General features: G+C 36.8%; 2 protein-coding genes and 1 pseudogene across 6 annotated transcripts; all 3 read left to right on the top strand.

The window, feature by feature from the left end:
- The first annotated feature begins 316 nt into the window (after positions 1-316).
- Positions 317-18,279, top strand: LOC127807728 (cytochrome c oxidase subunit 6b-3-like). 5 transcript variants are annotated; one of them, XM_052345773.1, is made up of 5 exons: positions 429-568; positions 10,919-11,049; positions 12,311-12,399; positions 12,544-12,625; positions 18,055-18,279. In XM_052345773.1, exons 2-5 carry the CDS (start codon positions 11,041-11,043, stop codon positions 18,106-18,108), a joined length of 234 nt encoding a protein of 77 aa, XP_052201733.1. In that variant the 5' UTR covers positions 429-568; positions 10,919-11,040; the 3' UTR covers positions 18,109-18,279. The 5 variants fall into 5 exon arrangements, with proteins under 5 accessions (XP_052201732.1, XP_052201733.1, XP_052201736.1 ...); XM_052345776.1 differs by having other exon boundaries at positions 451-568; positions 10,936-11,049; XM_052345777.1 differs by having other exon boundaries at positions 456-568; positions 11,020-11,049.
- On the top strand, positions 3,821-10,912 carry LOC127807729 (uncharacterized). Its single transcript, XM_052345778.1, is given in 2 exon segments — positions 3,821-10,169; positions 10,171-10,912. Coding segments are annotated over 2 exon segments (354 nt in total). The 5' UTR covers positions 3,821-10,047; the 3' UTR covers positions 10,403-10,912.
- Positions 18,280-21,927: 3,648 nt separating the features above from the next.
- Positions 21,928-23,746, top strand: LOC127807725 (zinc finger CCCH domain-containing protein 22-like; annotated as a pseudogene).
- Positions 23,747-24,243: the final 497 nt, after the last annotated feature.

Genomic DNA, 24,243 nt, shown 5'->3' on the forward strand with positions numbered 1-24,243 from the left:
AAAATTGTGATACTTTTTTATATCTTTATAATGGGGGTCAATCACTTTATATATAAAAAAGATTTATAAAATAGGTAATAATAGTATACTAAAAAATTATAAAAAAGGAAAAGATAATTAAATATATACAAATGAAATCGTTCTGGTGTCAAGGGCAAAATCAGAGAGAGGTATGGCCCCATTCCGTTTTCATGTCCAATTAAATTTACTGATACGAACAACAGAAAAAATTAAAAAGCGACCAATGAAACAAAACTAAAAAGTTAAAAGGTCAAAAGAAAACCAATCCCACAATCACTGGAACCAAATGTTGATTGATCTCGGCTGATTGATTCTCCAAGAGATGCCTTTCTCGGGCTTTTGGCTAAGATCAAGTGTTTATCAAAGCTTAATAGCTGACACGTGGGCAATCGGCTCTAAGGATATTAAATTAATTTTTCTAGGCCACTTCCTTCACACATTTTGCCCCCCGTCTCTGTCTCCGTTTCTGTCTCTCGTCTCAAAAAAGCTCTCTTTAAGAGAACGGACCCGGCAAGCCACAGCCTACGGTGTCTCGCACCCTTCCCAGGTAATCTGTCTAGAGCGTTTGCCCCTTAATTTTTCTGGTTTGTATATGTATATGCACGCTATATGTATATGCGTACGCGAGCTACGATGAAAAATCAGCTTCTCTAAATATAGATCTACTAAGACCCGACCGTTCGATCCTTTCGATTTTGGGATATATCGGTCACTGTGCCAAGGGGATTTCGATGGTCTGTTCCGATCGTTGGAATCCGCCGTGTACGGTGGTTGGCGACGGTTTTCCAGAAACTGTATGTTTGGCCAGGAAAATTAATTTTTAGATCTACTAAAATTTAGCTGTTGTATTATTCTCATTTTTAGATATATGAATCATCACGGTCTGGAGAATCCGATTACCGGTCCCGTTCATCGGAATCACAGGCCGGAGGTGGGGGCGGCAACGCTTTGGCCGAAAATTAATTCTTAGATCTACAAAAATCTGGCCATTGGATCGCTTTCATTCTAGGATGTGTTAATCACCACGACCGGGGAATCCGGTGATCGCGTCTGATTGCCGGAGCCACCGGCCAGCGGCAGTGCCGGCATTATTTTAGTTTTCCCCTTCAATTTTCCAGCTCAGGGCTTATTTGGTTACATTAATTGGCTTTTGGGCTTTAGACTTGAAACATTTCAGAAAATAATATGGGTCGTCCTTATATAGGATTATGAAGTTGGGCTTTTGATCTTTTACAACAAAATGGGGCCTTGAGCTATAAAATCATACACACATTGAGGTTGATGTCTTTGGATTAAGCTGTCTATTTGATATAATTTTATAATTTTTAATTATTTTGGAAATATGTAGGATTTAGTGTGAGTATTCTAATGTTATTTGAGTTCTCTACCACATTATCAATGCATACTCTCACTTGACTGAAACACTTTTGGACACTTTTTTTTTTTTATAGATGGGAACAAGCCATCATTAACTTTTGAATGTGCACTAGGTAAATTCATTGAAATTGCTTAATGGTCTACAAATACATCGATCAAGTTGGCACATGAAAATTTTTGTGTAAGCTTATCTTTAGAGGAGCCCACTATGGTTCTCACTACAAATTGGGCCTTTAAGAGAAAAGATGTTAACATTTTGCATAAAGATGTCAAAATCATTAGAATGAAGTTATAGTAATAAAGTGAAAGTGGTTTGCGTCGATGCGGGCATGCAGGGGGTTTGGGGGGTCCACGCCTCCCCTCTAATTTTGCCCACGTCAGGCAAATCATATGTTGCCTGACGTGGGCAACATAACAATTCGTGTGGTTTTTATTGGTGCTAAAATGTGTGGCACATGATTAAGTTGATTTGGCTGTGTGAGAAAAAGGCTGATAGATGCTCTAGTGAGAAGAATGGATGAAATAGAATAAGTTTTGTTCGTAAAAGAGATGGAGAAAAAAATTTAGTTAAAAATTTTTAAATATAATACGAGTTATAAAGATTGTATAAAAATCACAATTACTTATCGTGATGATTGACAAGTTAAAATTTATGTAATCGTCTCCTCTTAATAAAATTAAGATATCACATGCTTTTTATAAAAAAATAATATTATAACCTGTTAGATAAATTCATATCATTTGTTAAATAATTAAAATATGAAATTATTAAAGTTTGGTTCATAATTGGTTTGGGTGACAATCATTTTTGGATAAATTCTAAAGACAAATAAGTCCAAAAAGAAAAAGGAAGGGGAATTGGAAAAGGTTAATAACTAAAAAGAACGGGGGTTAAGAATAAAAAGGGGAAACTGGAGGGGGTTATATATGTGGCAACTTCAAGTTGACCACGGCGGACTGCGAGGGTGTTTGGGGTAGCGGTTTGATTGCTTATAAACTATTAGCGAAGCTTAAATGTTGTATATCTTATTTAGTTACACGTTTATTAAAAATTAAAGAGGTTAAACACTATAGAACTTAAACGCTATTTTAATAGAGTTTTAAAAAAATCCCCCCTAGCTTTTCTCAAAATGTTGTTATTAGTTTATTTCGTTGATTAAGTGATTTACAATTTTGCACTTGCAAAACTCTAATATTTCCAACTTCTCTCTCCGTAAACATTATCGCCTCTCTCCCATCTCTTTTTCATCGTCGCCTCCATTAGCCCCATCTTGGCCGCCGTTTCTAGCTCCATTGTTGTCACTGTCACCTCCATCTCCTCCTTCGTTGCCTCCATCGTCGCTCCAAGATCTTGGCCATTGCCGTCGCCTCCATCCCCTCCTCCATCCCCGGCCATTCCTTCTCTCTATATGTATATATTTTAATGACTCAATATATATATTTAACATTTTTATGAATTAAATCTAAATTTAAACATAAAGTATTGTATTAATATATTTTTAATAATTATATATAATTTATCAATATGTAATGGTAAAAATTTTACCAGTTGGACATTAATTTATAATTTTTTTTATTAAAAATTAATATTTTTATAAATTTTATTTATTATTCAGCAACATGTCCATTTTAGTCTTTTTGTTAAGTTTTGATAGCTTATCAGGTTTTTTAAACCAAATATGTGACGCCCAAAACTTAAACTAAGAATCAAACTTTCATAAACTTAAATAAAATTTTAAAACATGCTTTATAGCATTCATATAAAATCTAGAGTTTATTATTGAAAAAAAAAACTCTATTTCAATGGAAAGAATGAAAGAAACAAAAACTTGGATTGGTTTATCTAAAAGACATCCTAAAAAAAATTGAAATTAAATTCTTGAAATCCTTTTGAAAATGCCACCATGTGTCACATCCATGCTCCAACCTCCTTATTCATAGCCACTTAAGGGGGTGAGATAAATCTCAATAAGCACAAATGAACTATTAATTGTATTTAAACATAAGATAAGTTGAACTTGCAACATGAAGAGACACAATAGATTCTTCCAACTTGTGGGGTTAAGAACTTGCGTAGTTACTAAACACCGGTCCCAAAACTTGCTTGTAATCATGACATGAGGGACTATGAAACTTGATTTTATGATTTTTTTTAAACATGAAGATAGTTCATAATGCACTTAACTTCAATTTGATTGGAATAAAATAGATCTTTAACTCTTTTCTCCTAATCAAAACCTTCACACCTTGCTGTCTTACTTGTAGTAAGAAAGGAATAAACAAAGAAAAGAGAGGGAGGGGGTTGGCCAACTAAAGAGAGGAGAAGTGAAGAATTGTGAAGGGGGATAGCCATATTTATAGTCAAGAATCCTATTTGATAAGGATCCCAATCAAATATCTCTTTTCCATAAGGTGAATTCAAATCTTACATTATCTCTTTTCAATTAGAAAGATTTAAATCAAATCAAATCAAATATCATCTTTTCCATAAGATAAATTCAAATCTTATCTTATCTTATCTCTTATCAATTAGAAAGATTTGAATCATGTCATATCATATCTTGAGAAATCAATTTATTCATATTCATAAAATTAAAGAATCTTACCTTATCTCTTATCAATTAGAAAGATTTAAATCATATCATATTATATCTAGATAAATCAATTTATTCATGTCCATAAAATCAAAGAATCCCCAAAAATATTCTAAAAATTCGTGTCATGGTAGGGCTAAAATCTAGACTATCTAAACTTTTCATTTTGGTCCCCAAACTATGGAAAAAATTATGTTTGGGTCCCTAAACTATTATAACTCATTTTTTTTCCCTAGAATTATGTTTAAGGTCACTAACAATGGTTTTGGGTGTTACAAAATACATAATTATATAAATGATAATTTAAAGCACATTTATTCAAATATGTTATTAACTTAAACGTTAGATAGCTTTAAAGTTTTACATAGCTTTTAAATAGAAAGACTTAAAAGTCATTTTAAAAAAGGGTGACCCAAACAATCTCTACATTGCTCGGATACCCAGCTTATTAATTGTCTGTTGTTCCCATTTGTCGTCCTGATATCTCTCCGATTCGAAAGATTTTGATCTAACCAACAATGGTTGAGGTACGACCAAAAACTCTAGCTTTAGGTTATTTTTGGTTTATCTGTCGTTATTTTTTCAACCTGAAAACTGTGGTTGTAATGATCTAAATGTGTTTCAATGAAGTTGTTTGGTACTCATATTCAAGGTACTTACAAAAAATTTATGTTCATAAATTTTCTAGAACAATGCCCTGAAAATGAGGGCATTACATTATGCTTGTAGTAGTAGTAGTAGAGTGTTGAGTTTATAGAAAATGATTTGTGGAAGAAATGTTTAATTTGTGTGTCATATATTTTTTGAAGTACATTAAATATTCAACCTGTCAAAGGAAGATACATTATATTAAGGATTTGACACCTATTTAAACTACCTTGCTAAAGACACATACACATAACCTTACATACATGACTAAGGTATTAGTTGAAATGTATCGACGAAGGCTCTAAAGATTAAATTAGGGATAAATAAACAAATAAGAAACCCAAATAAAGCCCGAACATTGCACTTGCATCGACTAAGACCATCTTCAACCCAAAATTTCAAAATGGTGTAACTTTTACATTAATATTGTGCAACTTTCGCACTATCCTAACAAGTCATCTTCAATCCATTACACCAAATTTTACACCAAATGAACAATGTTATTTTTATTTCCTTATTTCTTTAATTCATAACAATTAACTTATTTTAAAAAATTATTTAATTATTTACGTAATTGCAGCTTAAATATGTAAAAAAAGTTTACACGTATTTACATAAAATATTGCATTTATTTAAAAAATTAAATACGATATTATACATAATATCGCAATCTACAAGATTTATAATTTAATACGACGAGATTCAAAAAGGATTACTTGAATGAAAAAAAAACGCAAATAAAACATGTAATTAATCGTGCCATTTAATTATTAAAATTAGTATATTTCTCCTACAAATGTTCAATCAATGCATTTCGAAGTGCAATGTAAGTCTCTTTATCCTTGATTTTTCAGTGTCGAGCGAAGAATTCTTGAAATTGGCGCTTCTACCCAATCTTGAATTGGCGCCTCAACATCATATTCATCCTTGATAATCCATGTTGTGCATAATGATGCACACAGTCATTATATCGTGTAAGACACTTTTTTGTCAAAAGCATGACGATCCTACGATTATTAGAAACCTAGATTGTAGAATCCTAAATGCACGTTCTACATCTTTTCTACAACTCTCTTGTTTCATTACAAAATATTTTTTATTGGGACCACATGACTCACGAATTATTTGTACAAGAGTAGACCACTTCAAGTACATTATGTTTAATAGTAACCCATATTATATTCGCATCCTTGTATGACGTAATTAGCGGAAGGAGCAATACTTTCAACTAGGTTGGTGAACAGATTGGAGGCCTCCAAAACATTAATGTCATTATTTGAATCGGGCATACCGAAGTGTGCATGTCATATTCAAAGATAGTAATTTGCTACAGTCTCGAGGATAATTGTTGGAGATCCACTTCAGCCTGCATATTGGCCGACCCAAGCGATTGGACTATTTTTTCACCTCCAATGTATACAATCCAGACTACCCAATATTTTAGGAAAACCATGTTGTCTACCAACATAAAGCAGCCTCACAATGTCGTTAGCGTTTGGTGATCTTAGATATCGGCCCCAAATACCTCCACAACAGCATATGCTGCGACACCATATGCCAACATTCGAAACACAATAGTTATCTTTTGAATCGAGGACAAGTCAAGTCTTCCTAGAGCATCATTTTTTTGTACAAAGTAGCTGTCATGAGTTGCGACGACCTGAAGTATATGTAAAAATAATCTCCGTGACATTCGAAAGTGGCAACGAAACATCCGTTCACCATAACGTGGGTTCTCAGCAAAGTAGTCATTGAATAGTCTTTCATCAGCGGCCTCCCAATTGCGATGAACAACTATATGACTAGGTTCCAAGCCTCCATGTATCGATTGGTGGTGTTGCTGATCAAGTAGATGAGCAAGAAGGATGTTATTGTTATACAAAAGACTGGCGGTTTCAATTTGGGCATCAATTGTTGCTAGGTGATTTATAAGTTCTACTTTGCTATCATTATCACTTTTGAACAACGATGCCGAAGAAGTAGAATAATTTGAGAGACCTCCAAGATAGAAGAATTTGGGATCTTTCATTGATTTTTTGCAAATACTGAGTGCTGCATTTTATAGTTGTCAGATATTTCTTATCCCCAAATCTCACCTCATTCTGCAGACTTGCATCACAACCGTTGATTGGATATCATCAAACCTCACCCTTTATATTTGATTCCTCATATCTAACCCTATCTTATCCCCAAATCTCACATCGTTTTGTGAACTTGTATCACAACCGTTGATTGGTTATAATTAAACCTCACACCTTAGATTTGATTCTCCATATCTAACCATATCCTTTCTTCAACTTTACTATAAAATAGCATGCCACCTCTTCATTATTTGTCTTCTTCACCTTCTGCTAACCTTCATATTCTATGAAATCAACAAAAAAATGAGTCCCAACAAACGAAGTGGCTCATACACTGTTCAAGAAAACGTACACCTATGTCGTGCATATCTAGATGTTTCTCAAAACCCGATTATAGGTATAAATCAAACGAAAGAGAGATTGATTACAACAACTTACTATTAGAGTGTATCACTCAGACTTGACCCCTAAGATCATTGCAGACTCGCTACACTACTATTTCGAAAGCTATTAACAAATTGCGGGGATGCATTCGACAAGTAAAAAATTTAAATCCAAGTAGTGCTTCTGAACAAGATATTGTAAGCATTGATTGAAAAGTTTGTTTTCTAATATTACAAGTAATAAATGTTAACATGTACATTGATATTATTTTGCAAATCGATCGAGTCAAAATATTGTTGTCACAGGGTGATCAATACAAGAAAGGGTTTAATTGACCATGTCTGGCCCCTCTTGAAGGACATCGAAAAATTTGGAAACAACGTGTAAGTGAAATTACCAATCTTTCAAAGACGGTGGCAACTTTGCATCATCACAAGTAGAGTCTCCAACTTCAGAGACTCCTACCTTAGCGTCTCTTGGATTGTCTTCATTTTCTTTTGATATAAATGAAGAAAATCCCAATGGTAGTTTGAGTCAACGACCTATTGGGATAAAAAGGCGAAATCAAGAGGGAAAAATGAAGAGTTTTCAAAAATGATTACAGAAAATATGGAAGAGCAACGTTAACTCATTGAAGTCATATGTAAGGGAATTGAGGATAGGCAAGAAATTTATGAAATTCTGAGGGCTTGAATTGAAAGTAATCTAAAAAAAGCCAGCGCGGTGGAATTTTGTTCTAAAAATAAGATTCTACTAAAAGATTTGAGCTCTATTTTAGGTTCGGAACTACGCAAGTTTATAAAAAAATAAGAGGTTAATAGTAGGACAAAGAACTCGAAAATTTCTCAACTCTGTTTGGTCATTATTTTGATGGTCTTAGAGGATTCAAAAATGATCTACTGGAATATTAAATAGTTGTCTTTCATTTAGTCTATGTTGCATTTTAATTTTCAATGTTTACGTCGTCATATTGCTTATGTTGTTCTCAACTTTCTAAGGTAGGAGTCTCTAAAGTTGGAGACTCTACTTGTGACGATGCAAAGTTGCCATCCTATCTTTGAAAGCTTGGTAATTCCACTTGCACATTTTTTCCAAATTTTTCGGTGTCCTTCAAGAGGGGGCCAGACATGGTCAAACTTAAACCCTTTTTTGTATTGATCATCTCGTGACAACAATATTTTGGTTCGATCGATCTACAAAATGATATCAATGTATATGTTAACATTTATTACTTATAATATTAGAAAATAAACTTTTTAATTAATACTTACAATATCTTGTTCAGAAGCACCACTTGGATTCAGATTTTTCACTTATCGAATGTATTCTCGCAATTTGTTAATAACTTTCGAAATCGTTGTGTAGCAAGTCTGTAATGATCTTAGGAATCGAGTCTGAGTGATACACTCTGGTAGTGAGTTGTTGTAGTCAGTCTCAACTCGATACCATAATCTCTATTTCGTATGATTCATATCTACTATCGGGTTTTGAGAAATGTCTAAATATACATGACATAGGAGTATGTTTTCTTGAATAGTGTATGAGCTATTTCGTTTGCTGGAACTTATTTTTTGTTGATTTCGTAAAGTGTAAGGGTTAACAGAAGGTGAAAGTGACAAATAATGAAGATGTGACACACTATTTTATAGTAAAATTGAAAGAAGGATATGGTTAGATATGGGTAATCAAATCTAAGGGGTGAGGTTGGATGATATCCAATTAATGGTTGTGATGCAAGTTCACAAAACGATATGAGATTTGGGGATAAGATAGGGTTAGATATGAGAAATCAAATATAAGGGGTGAGGTTTGATGATATCCAATTAACAGTTGTGATGTAAGTTCGCAAAACGAGTTGAGACTTGGGGATAAGATATATTCGACAACTATATAATGCAGCACTCAGTATTTGCAAAAAATCATTGAAAGATTTACCTTATTAACCAGAATGAATTTTAATCTTGGAGGTCCCTCAAATTATTTTACTTTTTCAGCATTGTTGTTCGAAAGTGATCATGACACTGAAGTAGGACTTACGAATCACTTAGCAGCGATTTATCCAAATTGAAGCCGCTAATCTTTTGTATAACAGCATTATTCTTCTCGCTCACTTGCTCAATCAACACCACCACCAACCAATACATGGAGGCTTGGTACCTGGTCATATGGTCATCCATCGCGATCAGGAGGCCATTAATGAAAGACTGTTTAACGATTACTTTGTCGAGAACCTACGTTATGGTGAATGGATGTTTTGCCGTTGCTTTCGAATGTCACGAAAATTATTTTTGCATATACTTCAGGCTGTTGCAGCTCATGACAGCTACATTATGGTGAAGGGATGCTCTAGAAAGACTCTGCTTGTCCGCGATTCAAAAGATAACTATTGTGTTTCGGATGTTGGCATATGGTGTCACAGTAGATATAACTAATGAGTACATCAAAATTGGGGAGTCCACTGCTATTGAAAGTATAAAGAAATTCTGTCGTGGAGGTATTTGAGGGCCGATATCTGAGATCACCAAATGCTGATGACATTACGAGGCTGCTCTATGTTGGTAGACAATGTGGTTTTCCTAGAATGTTGGGTAGTCTGGATTGTATGCATTGGAGGTAAAAAAATTGTCCAACCGCTTGGACCGACCAATATGTAGGCTGAAGTGGATCTCCAACAATTATCCTCAAGGTTGTAACAAATTACAATCTTTGGATATGGAACGCACACTTCGATATGTTGGGTTCAAATAATGACATCAATGTTTTGGAGGCCTCTCATCTGTTCGCCAACATAGTTAATGGTGTTGCTCCTCTCGCTAATTACATCATATAGGGACGCAAATATGATATGGGTTACTATTTAGTAGGATAGTATATACCCGAAGTGGTTTACTCTTGTAGAAATAATTCGTGAGCCAGGTGGTCTCAAAAAAAAATATTTTGTAATGAAACAAGAGAGTTGTAGAAAAGATGTAGAACGTATATTTGGGGCTCTACAATCTAGGTTTGCAATAGTCGTAGGACAGTCACACTTTTGGCAAAAAAGTGTCTTACACAATATAATGACTGTGTATCATTATGCACAACATGATTATCGAGGATGAACGTGATGTTGATGCGCCAATTCGAGATTGGGTAGAAGCACCAAGTCCAAACGTTGAGATGGTTGCTGATGAAGGCACCCGATTTCAAGAATTTCTCGCTCGACACCGAAAAATCAAGGATAAAGAGGCTCACATTGCACTTCGAAATGCATTGATTGAACATTTGTGGGAGGAATATACTAATTTTGAGAATTAAATGACACAATTAATTTCATTTTTTTGTTTGTAACGTTTTTTTCGTTTAAGTAATCCTTTTTGAATCTTGACGTGTTAAATTTTAAATTTTGTAGATTGCGATATTATGTATAATATTGTATTTAATTTTTTAAATAAATGTAATATTTTATGTAAATACATGTAATTTTTTTTACATATTTAAGTTGCAATTATGTAAATAATTTTTTGAAATAAATTAATTGTTATGAATTAAAGAAATAAGGAAATAGAAAGAATACTGTTCATTTGGTGTAATGAGTTGGAGATACTTGTTAGGATAGTGCAAAAGTTGCACCATTTTAAAGTTTTGGGGTGGAGATGGTCTAAGAAACACGGAACATTCGTCCTGCCTCAGTAACACGCCTTTTCTCCTTCCACTTGGCCATTCAAATTTTAACATTATGGCCAGCTGTCCTTGGTCTACTGTATCATTTATCTTTGTGGATCTATTTTTGTGTATCTTTGTGGATTTGTTGAGCAATTCGATACGTGTCAGCTTCTGGTTGACCACAGCGGACTGAGCAATTCGGATACCCAGCTTATTAATTGTCTATCATTTGCATTTGCTGTCGATTTGCTGATCTCTCTCTGGTTCAGAAACTTTTGATCTGACCAACAATGGCTGAGGTACGACCTAAAACTCTAGCTTTCGGTTATTTTTGGTTTATCCATCGTTATTTTTTCAATCTAAAAACTCTGATTGTAATGATCTAAACGTGTTTCGATGAAGTTGTTGGGTTCTGATATTGAGCCAGACCTTCACTGACCCAAATCTCTTGTTCTATATGTGCGTATCTGCATCCGTGTATCTGTGCATCCAGTTTTCCTATCAATGGAAGGGTTAATGGTAATAGAAATTATAGTCATTCCCCACCGTAAAAAATGGGGAAAAAGAGGATTTCCCTTCCGTTGTTTTTGGTTGGGTAAGTGGGGGATAAATGGACGTTTGGTTAGGGTCTGGTTGGTGTCTAACAGCAGCAATTCATTGATCTCCCAATTTTATATTGGTTAAAATATATTACAGGAGTGGTGCTAAAATGGATTTTGTAGGTGTTGTAGCTGTTTCAATATTTTAACCAAACATTCAAGGGTTGCGCTTTGAATGTGAGTCAATCTTTGATCTTTCTCAGCAAAAACTAACATATAAGTTGGGGTAGTTGAATTGAACTGCAATTGCTATTAAAAGGAAGAAAGAATCAGAATCCATAATTTTTATGCTCTTGCTTTTGTCGTGGAGAATTTCATTATAGGGAATCTAGTTCTCTAATTTTGTTTCTGACAACTATAATTTTGTGGGAGGCATATAAATTAGTGTAGTTCCTTTTTTCAGGCAGGAGGGTAGGGGGGTGTGGAACTTCCATTTTATGCATTGAATGGGAAAAGAGAATTGAATTGACAAAAGATACTTGTGCTTGTGCTACATAATTGTATGGTTACTATTCCGGTGTAACACTAATAACACTGTAGCTGTTGTGGTCCATATTACCGAGCACCTTGATTCTCTGACCATTAGAATATTACCTCGAAGGTTTTTTCTAGATCCAGACATTGCATTTGAAGTTGAACCAATAAGTTAAGCAAAAATAAAAGAAAAAATTGTTGCAATTAAAAAATATATGTTGTTGAACTATAAAAAAAATATTTCTTGTTGGTTGAAATTATTTGATGGTCTGCTAAGTGCCATTCTGTATTTGATAGTCCCATGGTATATGCCATATGGACTTGCATGAGTCAGTAGTGATCAATTTTGTTGACTTCAGACACCTTAGTTGTCACAAAATTGCTTCAAATTTATTTGAACATTCTTCCTTGTCATTTATTTTTGTTTATATTTATTGTCTTTTTGGATGATATTAATTTTATGACTAATTTCTTTTTGTGCTTTCAGGTTGAACTGAGGACTGCACCAGCTGATTTTCGATTTCCGACAACAAACCAAACCCGACACTGTTTCACACGATACATTGAATTTCACAGGTACCTTCTTTGAGTTTGATGTCATTTTGAGCATTCATGCGTCATGACCAAGTGGACATTGTCCAGTGCAAGGACTTTTTCAATGAATTTCAATTAGCTTATTTTAGAATGGTGTAATGCCGTCTTTTAATCCCTAACCTGCAGATGTTTGGCAGTAAAGGGAGAAGAAGCTAGTGAATGTGACAAATTTGCCAAATATTATCGGTCTCTTTGCCCTGGTGAATGGGTGGGTGCAATTGCTATTCTAATATTTTCTCCTTCTTCGTCTTCAATTTCTTGTGGTCTGTTTGGATGCGTATAATTTAAGTTTATGACAAGAACTCTACAGGTTGGATGATTTGCAACTAGGTCAATTTATAACTAGTGTCAAACTTACAAGATTCACATTTCACTAGCCCACCTCTCAACCTCATGCTCCCTGAGATTTCTAAAATAGATGAAAGATTAAGAGTTGGCTGATCCATATGTATTGACCTAGGGTTGGCAATTTATTGTGGTAGGAAATTTCACTGTATAGAACTTATCTTAAAAAGAAAAAAAAATAAAAAATCAAATTTTAATTGATTACTTTGCTAGTGCTAACATTGCATTTGACTCAATATGAAAGACCCAAACTGACGTGAAACTGTTCAAACTGGGTTGGTATTATGTAGTCTTTTGTACCTGTAGTTTGCCCTGCACAAAATACTAGATGACCAAACCTCCTCAGATCTGGACCTGGACTGAACTATTCTCATTTCCCTTTAGGGGATGGAAGAGGTGGTTTGTCCTGTTTGCTTGCTTTTATTTTTCAAAGTTTGCTTCTCGAGTTAGGTTTATATTTCAATACATTGAGTCTGGTTTTAGAATTCATGATATTTGATTTGATGTTTTGTTATGTTGGTTGTCAGCTACCTAATGTAACAGTTCTCTTTTTTCCACTAGTTGTACTAGTGGGTTTGCATATCCTTCCCCATCTAACCTTAAGAACTTGAGTACGCAATCCTATTTAGGCTACCCCAAACTCATCCATAAGGATTGGGTGGGGTTAAGGGTCCAAATGTTTGGGTTGCCTTCCATCCCCAGTAAGGTCTAGTAGTATGGTAATATCATTGAATCACTCTACTCTACACCTGATTTGGATTATGTCACGATCCCAAGGAATCTCAAGGATATATTAGTAATACATGTCATGTGTTTTCCTTATTAGTTGCATTTTCTGTTATTGTTAGCATCTTCAATCGTAAGCCTACAAATAGACTTGAGTAGTTAGAGGAAGGCATCTTAATGAATGATTTGAATCTCAATTCCCTCTCTCAATACTCTCCCACGACTTTTCTCTCTCTCTCTCAATTCTGTTCTGTTTTTCCTTGCCCTCTTCTTGCTCTATCTTCCTCAACCTCTTATCTAAATTCTTTCCTAGACCCTAGCTAAACCCTAGGGTCATAACATTTGGTATCAGAGCTGTCTTCCTCGACGATTTTCTCTGTTGAGTAATTTCGACAATTATCGGCAGTGAATTTTGGCCATTCTAGTTCAACTTTTGAAGCAGAAGTAGACCAGGTGATTTTCGAATGTGATTCCGACACTTTCTAATAGCTGGTCCAACGAAGCAGAGCAAAGAAATTCTTGGCCAATATTGAGGCGCATCAGAGTAGCAATTCCGTGAAGTTAATTCAGCAAATCAACAAAGAGAATCGGTTCTCCGGAGACTGCTACGAGTATTGATCGAGGTGAGCAGTGGCAAATCGGAAGACACCACTTGCGTGGAAGTGGATTGAATTGGCCAGAGTGTAAGCGACTTCTGGCAATTGATCGAGCAAGGATTTAAACAAAGATTTAAGGCATCAAAGAGAAGCAGGTTGAAGCGATCAGAGGCTACAACGATCGCGGTCGAGTCTGAGCAATCTTGAATCCGCTGTGAATCAAATGCGGAACAGGGGGACTGTGATCTGCATGCAGCCGTAGGCTATTGCTCTCAGTGACGAAATCAAATCAGGTAAGGAGGAGTTACGCAGCAGAAGTTGCTTTCAAAAGCAAGACGTTGGACGGTGATTGGGTGTTGACTCTGCTGGGGTTAGCCTTAAATCAGTTTGATTATAGCAAACTCGCTGCATGTGATTGAGACGAAAGGCAGGAGTGATCGAAAACGGTTCAAAAGCTCATTCTGCAAGCGGCGATTCTCAATTGCTCGATTTTAATTGTGATTCTCAATTCATATTTGGAAGTTGAGCGAGAAGTGAGTTCTAGACAAATTCTGACTTGATTTCAAGACATTTTATGGGTTGCAACAGAATCAACCAACATAGAAGGTGGAATAGGCCTAGGCTTCCGACTTGAGAAATCTAGAAAGTATTGTTCTATCAAAGAAGGCATGCATGTGGCCAAGGCGATGAAAGTGACCTCGATTGTGGAGAAGGAGAAGCGGTTGGGGACTATCGCTGAATCTGTAGTGATCGCGAGCAAGGCCAGAGGGTGTTTATCCATTGTGATTATTGGCTATGTTCGTGAGTAGATAGCAAGAAGTAAGGCGAGTGTTGGAAGCAGATCCTTGAGCGCGTTGATCATCGCTCATTGTGAATATAGGAGGTCATGTACAATTGATTGAGGCAAACTCAAGGCTGTTAATTTAGATTTTGAGGAAGATGACTTAGATCTCGGTGAATCCTGAGCCGCTGGATTAGGCAATTTTCGGAGGCAAATTTAGAGTTGATCCAAGTACGGAAATAGCAGGCGGAGCTTTTGGTCGGTGATTGGGTAAAAAGGGATACAGGCTCCGGGTGAATTGAAGCAAAGCCGATCAATATGTGATTGTTGCGATTTTGGAAGGTGAAGTAGATCGGTGATTTCAATTGTGCGATTCCAGGTCTAATCGTTGCGTGTGCAGTGAGTTTGGGTGAACTTAGGGTGCGGAATTTAGATTCGAGGAAGGCAAATCAGAGTGGCGCAGCGGGTTATTGGATCGGAAACGAGTCCAGAAGTTGAGATTAAGAAGGCGACGGTTCTTAGCTATTGCATCTTAACTAAGGCAGAATTGAAGGCAACGCGAGGTGAACTAGATGGAATTCCGATGGGAAGCTATTAAAAGCGGGAAATGCCAGAACCAAAGGCAGGTGGATGACCGTTTGGAGACCTTAGAGATGGGGTGTTGGCAAGCTCAAAAAGAGATCAGCTGGAGCCAATCGAAGTATGCGGACAATCTGGATTTACCCTTTAACGGGCTTCGGGAGGAAATTGCTAGGTTCTGCCAGTAGATCAGCCAGCAGTTGAATACCTTGAGCATGTTAGCTAGGCAACCTAATGTCCGCCTTTCGAGGAAATTCACTCCCAGGGCTTCTTCGGCACCCATTCTAACTACGCCAATGCATAGACAGAGGTCACAGAATCTAAGGGAAGCGGAGGACAAAGTTGAGGCAGAGGAGGATAATTAGGACCAAGGGGTTGGCAGTAATCACTCCACCATTCCAGAGTCACAATTGGACATTCTCCCGTTTGAAAGAGAAAGACCTCAATGGTGGATCCGACAATGCGAACGGATCTTCTACCAACACTGAGTAGTGGAAGGGGAGAAAGTGAAAATGGTTGTAGCTTATTTGGATGTTGTTGCAGACGCTTGGTTCTAAAATTGGAGCTGGGGAAGGGAAGAATGGAGCTGGCCATAGTTTGTAAACGCTTTGTGTACTCGGTTTGGAGAAAGGCCCAAAACTAATGTTGTCATAGGAGTTCCTAAGACTGCTCATCAAATAGTGCAGGGAGCGGATGTAGTAGCTATGGAAGGGGAAGTTGGAGTTCATGCAGCTCAGGAAAAGTATGAAGCTGATAAAGACCTAAGCATAAGGACGGTAGCCGCAAAGAATGAGGAAAAACTTGAATTGGATCAGGCAATTCAGGTTGCCAAAGAAGTAATGGTAGTTGTTGAAGAAGCTATCAAGGTTCTATTGACAGAAAAATCTATTGGAAGTGGGTTTTTAGTGTACACCAACAATCGAGAAGTTAAAGATACCCCAATAGAGGATACCTCTACTAAAGAGAAAGAAGATATTGGGAAGATGGTGGGGAAATACTTTGTGGAAGGAAACGAGACTTTCGCTGCATTGATAGTCCTCAATTTCATTGGAAAGCAGCAGCACCAAACCAAATTTCAGCCTGCAAAGCAGTTTGACTTACTCTCTATAGTTAGAGTGATTACGGCGGAAGGCGTGACAGGTCAAATGGAATTAATTTTGAGAACAACAAGGAATATGTGGATGGTTGGAACAGGTGTTGTAGCAAATCATGGTATTGCTGTTTTCGGAGAAAAAGACACGGAAAGACATAAGAAAAGAAAAGTAAGAGATAAGAACAAGAAAAGGTGAAGAAGAAACCATATTATTAAGGCTGGAATTGGCTTAATAATAGGGTCAGCAACAGTCAATTCTTGGGGACAAGAATTGTTTGAAGGGGTGGGAATTGTCACGACCCTAAGGAATCCCAATGATATATTAGTAATACATGTCATGTGTTTTCCTTATTAGTTGCATTTTTTGTTATTGTTAGCATCTTCAATTGTAAGCCTATAAATAGGCTTGAGTAGTTAGAGGAAGGCATTTTAATGAATGATTTGAATCTCAATTCCCTCTCTCAATATTCTCCCACGGCTTTTATCTCTCTCCCTCAATTCTATTATGTTCTTCCTTGCCCTCTTCTTGCTCTATCTTCCTCAACCTCTTATCCAAATTCCTTCCTAGACCCTAGCTAAACCCTAGGGTCATGACAGATTCCTGGTACTGGTGTATGCAGAAAGAATTTAGCATACCTTTAACCTTTTTTATGGTAAACATTCTAAGTTAATCAAGTACATGTTAATCACTTGTCTTAAAAATCACAGGGCATATTGATGTTTAAGACATCTCCACCAATGTTAATTTTCTAGTTCATATGTCTCATTTTTATATTGACGTGAATGTGTATTTAATTTTTGGAGGGAAAAAAATTCTTTGAAGTATGGTCTGGTCTGGTCTGTTCCATTTCTCCAATTGTTATCACATATGTCATGTCCTAAACTATGCGAGCTGCCAGTTAAGCAATCATGAAGACACTGTCAAGTTAATTACTCTAGAATCTTTGGCTGCCAGTTAAGCAATAATGAACACACTGTTGAACAAGATGGTTTCAACCTGTGCCTGCTTTCTTTTACTGTGTAGCAATATTGGTTTTATGTATGCCCCTTGAATGTTGAAATTGATGCCAAAGGCCAATCTGAATTTATGGACGGTGACAATGAGAAAGACTACGATCACCACCACCACAACAATGGAAATATATACCCTGTACGTTTTCTGATTGCAATGTGCAGCCCCTCCTTATAAATTGCTACCTTGGCAATATTAATCAGTTTTCAGAGCAGGCAGTTGGAACTTGTAAGTGAGAAACAGCTCAAAGTGCATGCTGAAAAGAAATATCGAGATGAAGACACAGATGTACAAATGGTCCCCTCTTCTGGTGATGGGCAAAAAGCCCTGTGGGTTTATCACATCAGAACATCTTGCCTCTCTCGTTGAAAAGATTTGCTTGCCATAAATTTTTCCTAGATGCTTGAACTCTACTAAATATACTAACTTGAAGAGAATAAAAATGCTGGTTCTGGAATTGCCATTACTGTTTGCTTATTTTTTTTCTTCAAAATTATTACTGTAGGTTGAAAGGTGGAACGAGCAGAGAGAGAATGGGACTTTCCCGGGGCCTCTCTAATTGAACATCTTTATTTGGGATGATTTCTCTTTTGAAATCGGGGTTTGCTGAACAGCTTTGTCATTTCTTTCTTTAGAGCAATGTGTTTGGTTTTTTCCTTGAAGCTTGTATGAAGGCACGCTTCTCATGTAAACCAAAAAAAAATTATATGCATCTTATGTTAATTTATTATATTGACTTGAGCGTCAAAAATTAACTCTGCCTCTTTTTCTAAGTGCTTGCATTGAGACAAAACTATGGTGATGTCCTAAATATCAACTTCAAAATGTTATTTTGGTCAATCAATCCAATAAACATAAAAATATGAATATAAAAGTGTTTTTCTTCGGAGAAAGACAACACATCATCGATTTACAACCCAAAAAAAAAAAAAAAAAAAAGCAAACTTTTAAAAACGAAAAAAGCATTAAAAAAGGGGAAGAGTGCTAATATAAAAGAAAATATTATGTTATTTGTATTGAATAAAATAATATTTACTTGAGGTAAATGTGAGAGGGCGGGCGTGAGCTCTCCTTGCTAGCCGGAATCGGGCGAGTTATAAATAGATAAGAGTTCCGATCAATTTTAAAGAGACCCAGCCCAGCCCCATAACTGACCCGGCCCAGATTCAACCCATCCATCACCATCTCTCGCGCTCTCTACCCGTCTCAACCCATGAACAACTGGAGCTTCAATTGGAAGAGCAAAAGGACTCGGCCACCGCTCTTCAGGATGCCCCCGCTGCTGACCCAACAAACCCCGAGCTTCTTCCTGTTGCTTGTCTTACTCTCTCCCTCTTTCTCGCCAATTAGGGCATATGAATATTCGTATTTATCTTTCAGTTCCTCTCTAATATTTTTTTCTCGGTTTATCTATCTGCCCCAGTGCTGCCATTTATTGGCTCCTTTCAGTATATTCGGTAAATTGATTGATTGGTATTTTTATGGGGTGTGAACAAGGTATTTGGCGACTGTGATCACGTTCCCCCTCTGTTAAGAGTGCCAATTCTGAGGTGTTAGAAGGAAACCCACTGGAAATTTAAAATTAAGCTTCGAAGGAAAATTAAATGGTGCAAATGCAATTTCTTCTACTTTCGCATTGCGAGAGGCTGATTCAGTTCTACCTACCAGGCTCCACGCATATTGGTGAGGATGTCAAAGCAGAGCCTCTTGATCCGACACATGTGGAAGCAGAACGTCTGGAGGACCAAAGTTACTCTGTTGGATCGAAATGCCGATTCCGCCATACTGATGGGCGTTGGTATAACGGACTGACTCATTATTGACAATGTAAGGATCTAAATCAGCAAAAACCTCGCGCCAACATCTGAAAGCATGTTGGTTGGTGAGCATAATCTTCTGACTCAATTATTTTCCTGTTATGCAGCTATTGCTGCCTCTAAATTGATTTTGAGTTTAGTTATTGTTTTATTTATCTGATAGATTTGCTCTTTGTGGGATATAATAAACTTGATCTTGACAGTTCCCATTGAGAGATTACATTTTTGCATTCATGTTGTATTTGCATCCCTAGAGTGGAGTTTGATATGACATTGCTCTAAATCAAATTCTCAATTATTTGATTACTCTAAACAAAATTATCGATGGCTGATGGTGAGAATCTTCTAAATAGTTTCAGCAACCTTTTTTCTTAATCATTTTTATATGCCCTATTTTGTTGAATTGTAACATACCGGCCATGGCTGTAACATATTTCAAGGATGGGGATGGGGGGGCAACTCTATGACGATGACAGAATTTTGGTATGGAAATTTTATATATATATATATATATATATATAGAAATACTTGAATGCTTGTTCGACAAGTAGTGTACGTATTTGTTATGTGCTGAAAATCCCTGCAACCACTTTTTTTTTTTGTCTCCATCCTTCCAAGGCAGTCAATGGATATTCCTATGAAAAGTGGAGCCTTTGCATGCCTTGTTCTCTTCTTTATTTTCTATTTTGATTTTTTGCTTCATTCCTTATTTGATGCTCTAAGAGGAGAGGAGGTGCGGTGACAAAAGATAAGAAAATTACAGATTGATAAGCATAGAGACTAACTATTAGCTTTAGAAAATGTTTTCCTTAGGGGTAATTGGAATTCTAGTTCAGAGTTGGAAGCAATTGAATGTGCTGATGCGAGATAAAGAAAATAGCTCTTAGCATTATCTACAAGCTTGATATAGAGAAAGTGTACAACCATGTTTATTACAGTTCTTGTTCTCTGTTCTAGCATAGATGGATTTTAGGTAACACAGGTTTCATTGGTCTTCTTCCATCACTGCTGGTGTGTGGAGGGATTAGACGTCATTAAGGTTTTCCTTGCCTTTTTGACCACATTAGTTCCTAAATGAGCTCAAATTACACCTTTACAGTGCTCATCCCGGATAAAGGGGGGAGCATCAAGAGAGGTCTGATCGGTTTCACATTCTTAATTCTAGAGGTTCAATGGATTTTTGAGTTCTTGGGGTAGGTTGTGTTGGCCTCTTGAATTCGTTGTAAATGAGTTCCATTTCCGATTTGAAGGGTCATATCTGATCTCCCCCCTTTTTGATTTGAGTTTACACAGCTTTTTGCCATCCCACTCATTTTTAATTTTTGGATAGTTTACCATATCTTGTTCCTTGAAAGTGGGAACCCCTAGATTCTTGGCCATTCTCTTGTACAGGGTTTACCCTATTCTGATATTCTTCTGTTCTGTATACCTGTTTCTTTATTAGAAAGAACTTTGGCATTCTCATTCCTTTAGAGATGCTAGGTTATGGCTAATAATGTTGTTTGCCTTTTGCATATTTGGTTAATTAGCGACTTCTACCACTGATAATGTATTACGAGACATTGAACTTAATTATTCGTGTTAAATTTTCTCTATTGCAATGTTATCTTGCATTCTCTCCATTTCATTATATTGGTGGGCAATGTATTCTTTGTTAGAAGACTGCATTTGGTTTGTATGTAATCAGTTTTTCTCTTCTATTTCTCCTTCTATTTGTGTCTCCTATCTTATTTATTTCTTTAATTATCCACTTTGATCATTTATGATTTAGTACCAGTCCGTCATACCCTTGTCATCCAGGTGGGCCATTCAGGATATGATGACCTGATAGATACCTCACATCCTTGGTTCTGACCTGGGAGTTTATGCATATTTGTTTATGCCCTAATTATAAAAACCTTTCAGCTTAATTTATGTACCCTATATTGGTTATTCTCTGGTAAACATATTCCTTAGGCACCTAAAGAGTAACCTGTGTTTTTGTTACTGATTGTCACTATGATCATCATCACAAGCCTTAATGAAGCTAGATGGGGTTATCACATGGGATATGTGTGTATATATGTATATATATACATGTGTATACAACACTTTTTCTGAAGTGCAGCTTAGACCAAGTTTTTATACCACTGAAACTATTATAGATTAGATTACCATTATGGCATAGAATTCACTTGTCCAGTATCACTTACTAAAGCTAACCACCTAAGTGCAAATATGCAAGTTCTTTCTGCAGCAGCGGTGTCCATTTAGTACTAACTGCCGCTTATCACATGATATGTTGCAATAAACTCAATAAATCCAAAGAAACAGATGTTAGTTTGTGAAGAAACTTACTACTTTTTTTGTTTATTTCTGGAAAAGTGGCATGCTATGAAATGAATGCATACTGCACATTAAACATCTGGCGGGATTCCTTTATCCTTTAAAGGAAGAACGAATCTCCAATCTCTTATTTGTATAATAAGGGTTTTTCTATGGTAAGCCGTCTTTTTCTGCTCCAAACATTAGAGGAGCTTCTCCGGGTCACTGTCCCAATGACCCCCTGCTTATTGGTTCCACCAATGCTGCTTTATCATCTATGTTGTCCTGCGTGTGTTTGTTTCAGTTAATTTTATCTCCTACATTTAAGCTTGCTTCATTGATTTTTAGTGCGTATATGTTCTCCTAATTTCTTTACAATAAGCTTGTTTCGTTTGCTATTATGGCTGCACCCATCATCTCTGAACTTATTCGACAATTTGCACCAGGTGTTGACGTTCCATTGTCTTCCCGGAAAAAGTATGTCCCCAGTGTGGGAGCAGTCACTAGTGGGATCCACTATTTGGGTGGTCTCCGACAATAACTGGGATCTGAAGGAAAGCTGAACTCCAGTCATTGGATGATGAACATTGAGTAGGGCAAGTTGTTTTTAGGGATGATGGATCACCTGCACCGCTTGGAACTGAAGCTATTTCATTATATGAATATGCCCACGTGAGAGATGATGAAGAAACTGAAACCAACTCGGATCAATCTGATTCTAGTGACTATGAAGAAGACAATTTGCAGGGATTAGGCTTTTCGGAAAGCAATGGTCTGCAGAAAGGTATCCAGACAGAAACTGCAATTTTTGCGACGTGGGAGAATCACACTCGGGGCATATCTTCCAAGATGATGGCTACTATGGGTTACCGTGAAGGAATGGGTTTAGGTGTATGTGGGCAGGGAATTTTGGACCTTATTTCTGCGAGTGTCCTCCAGCCAAAACAATCTCTTGATCATGCCCTTCATTCCAAGGAAAAAGAAGAGGATACAGAGAACCAGGGGAAGAAGAGAAGCAGAGGTGGGAAGAGAACGTGACAAGAACTTTGCAGCAGCAGCTAAAGCTGCCAAGGAAGAGGAATTGAGACCAGATGTCTTCAGTCTTATCAATACCCAGCTTGCAATGCATGGTGCAGCTTTGAGTGGCAGATTAGAGAAGCAGCAGAGCAAAGGTTCCATGGGAGGGAAGAAAGAAGACAGGCGAGCTTTACTGGCTTATGAAGATGAGGTGACGGAGCTGAAAGTTTGAGTTGAGAAGCTGGAAGAAATGGCGAGTCGAAATAAGAGGGAGAAGGTAGTATATGCGGCTGCCATGAGGAAGCTGAATGAGGCTTGCAAAGCGTTGGCAGATGCTGAGGCAGCTCAGGCATCTGCATCCAATGCAGTCATGCCAAAGAAAGGGAGAAAAGATTGCTCAAATTTCGATTCTTGAAAACTCCAAAACTATGTCAATTTTGAAGTACTTGCCCATCAATCTTGTGTCTTTTAGAGGATGGTTACGAGTTATGATGACGGCAGGTTGCAGCAAGCACAGGGGGAAAGATGATCTGAAATGGCAAGGGAAGTTGGTTTAGTTGTAGAGCAGAGTGTTATCTGGAAGCATATATTATTGCCTATAATACACACATTGAGGTTGATATCTTTGGATTAAGCTGTCTATTGGATATAGTTTTATAATTTTTAATTGTTTTGGAAATATGTAGGATTTAGTGTGAGTACTCTAATGTTATTTGAGTTCTCTACCACATTATAGATACTTACTCTCACTAGATCGAGGCACAAGAAAATTGGAAATATAAAGCTAGAAATCATTTCCACAACTAAACAACTTCTAAAAGTTTCTGAATCTCCTTGTCTCTTGAACTCTCTTCAGTGTCTATCTTCTTATCCAAATTAAATACATCTGGTCTAGTTTCTAAGTCTATTATATACATCACAAATAATTTGCTAAAATTATCTCTTGCTCAATTTTTACCACCCTCCAATGCCATTTCATCACATATCTGAATTTTTCTTGTTCATGCGTTATGTATTAACCTGCTATAGGGAGAGTTTGCTATAATTAGTGATAGTTAAGGGGTAAAATAGAGCAGTATGGTAGTAGCTAGCTGTGAGGGTTGTACTTAATTAGTTGTTGCATTAGCAACAGGTACATTCTCATGCATGTGGGTGGTTACAGCACATGGGAGGTTAGGAATCCAGCTATATATAGTGCTGAATTCTCTCCCATGGATATATGAAAAATCTGAGAATCTTTTGATCTCTTCTCTCTTCCTGCATTCTTCTCCTCTCTTTCTCTCTATTTCTTTCACTCTATTCTACTGTTTGATCGAGAGTCGTTGTCCGCTTCAGGAAGCTGACAAGCTTGGTATTAGAGCACGCTCTTGGTGGACGTCAAGTGATGCTCACAAGAATTATAACCATGGCCAACAGAACGAGAATGAAACAAATGGAGTCTTAGCTACAACAGGTGACGACGGCAATAATGGAGATGCAAAATCGAGTGGGAACGCTCGAAATCTCTATTGGAGCTAGAGTAGATTCCCATATTAACCAAGCAATGGAACGTTGGA

This window comes from Diospyros lotus, chromosome 8 (genome assembly GCF_014633365.1).
Source record: "Diospyros lotus cultivar Yz01 chromosome 8, ASM1463336v1, whole genome shotgun sequence".
NCBI classification, from domain to species: Eukaryota; Viridiplantae; Streptophyta; class Magnoliopsida; order Ericales; family Ebenaceae; genus Diospyros; species Diospyros lotus.

What these genes read in the sequence shown, in the direction of transcription:
- LOC127807728 (XM_052345772.1), top strand. Translation starts at nt 344, where the DNA reads ATGCCTTTCTCGGGCTTTTGGCTAAGATCAAGTGTTTATCAAAGCTTA. An exon ending in GTGTCTCGCACCCTTCCCAG is followed by an intron (nt 569 to 12,310) that starts GTAATCTGTCTA and finishes TTGTGCTTTCAG; the next exon opens with GTTGAACTGAGGACTGCACC. An exon ending in CGATACATTGAATTTCACAG is followed by an intron (nt 12,400 to 12,543) that starts GTACCTTCTTTG and finishes CCTAACCTGCAG; the next exon opens with ATGTTTGGCAGTAAAGGGAG.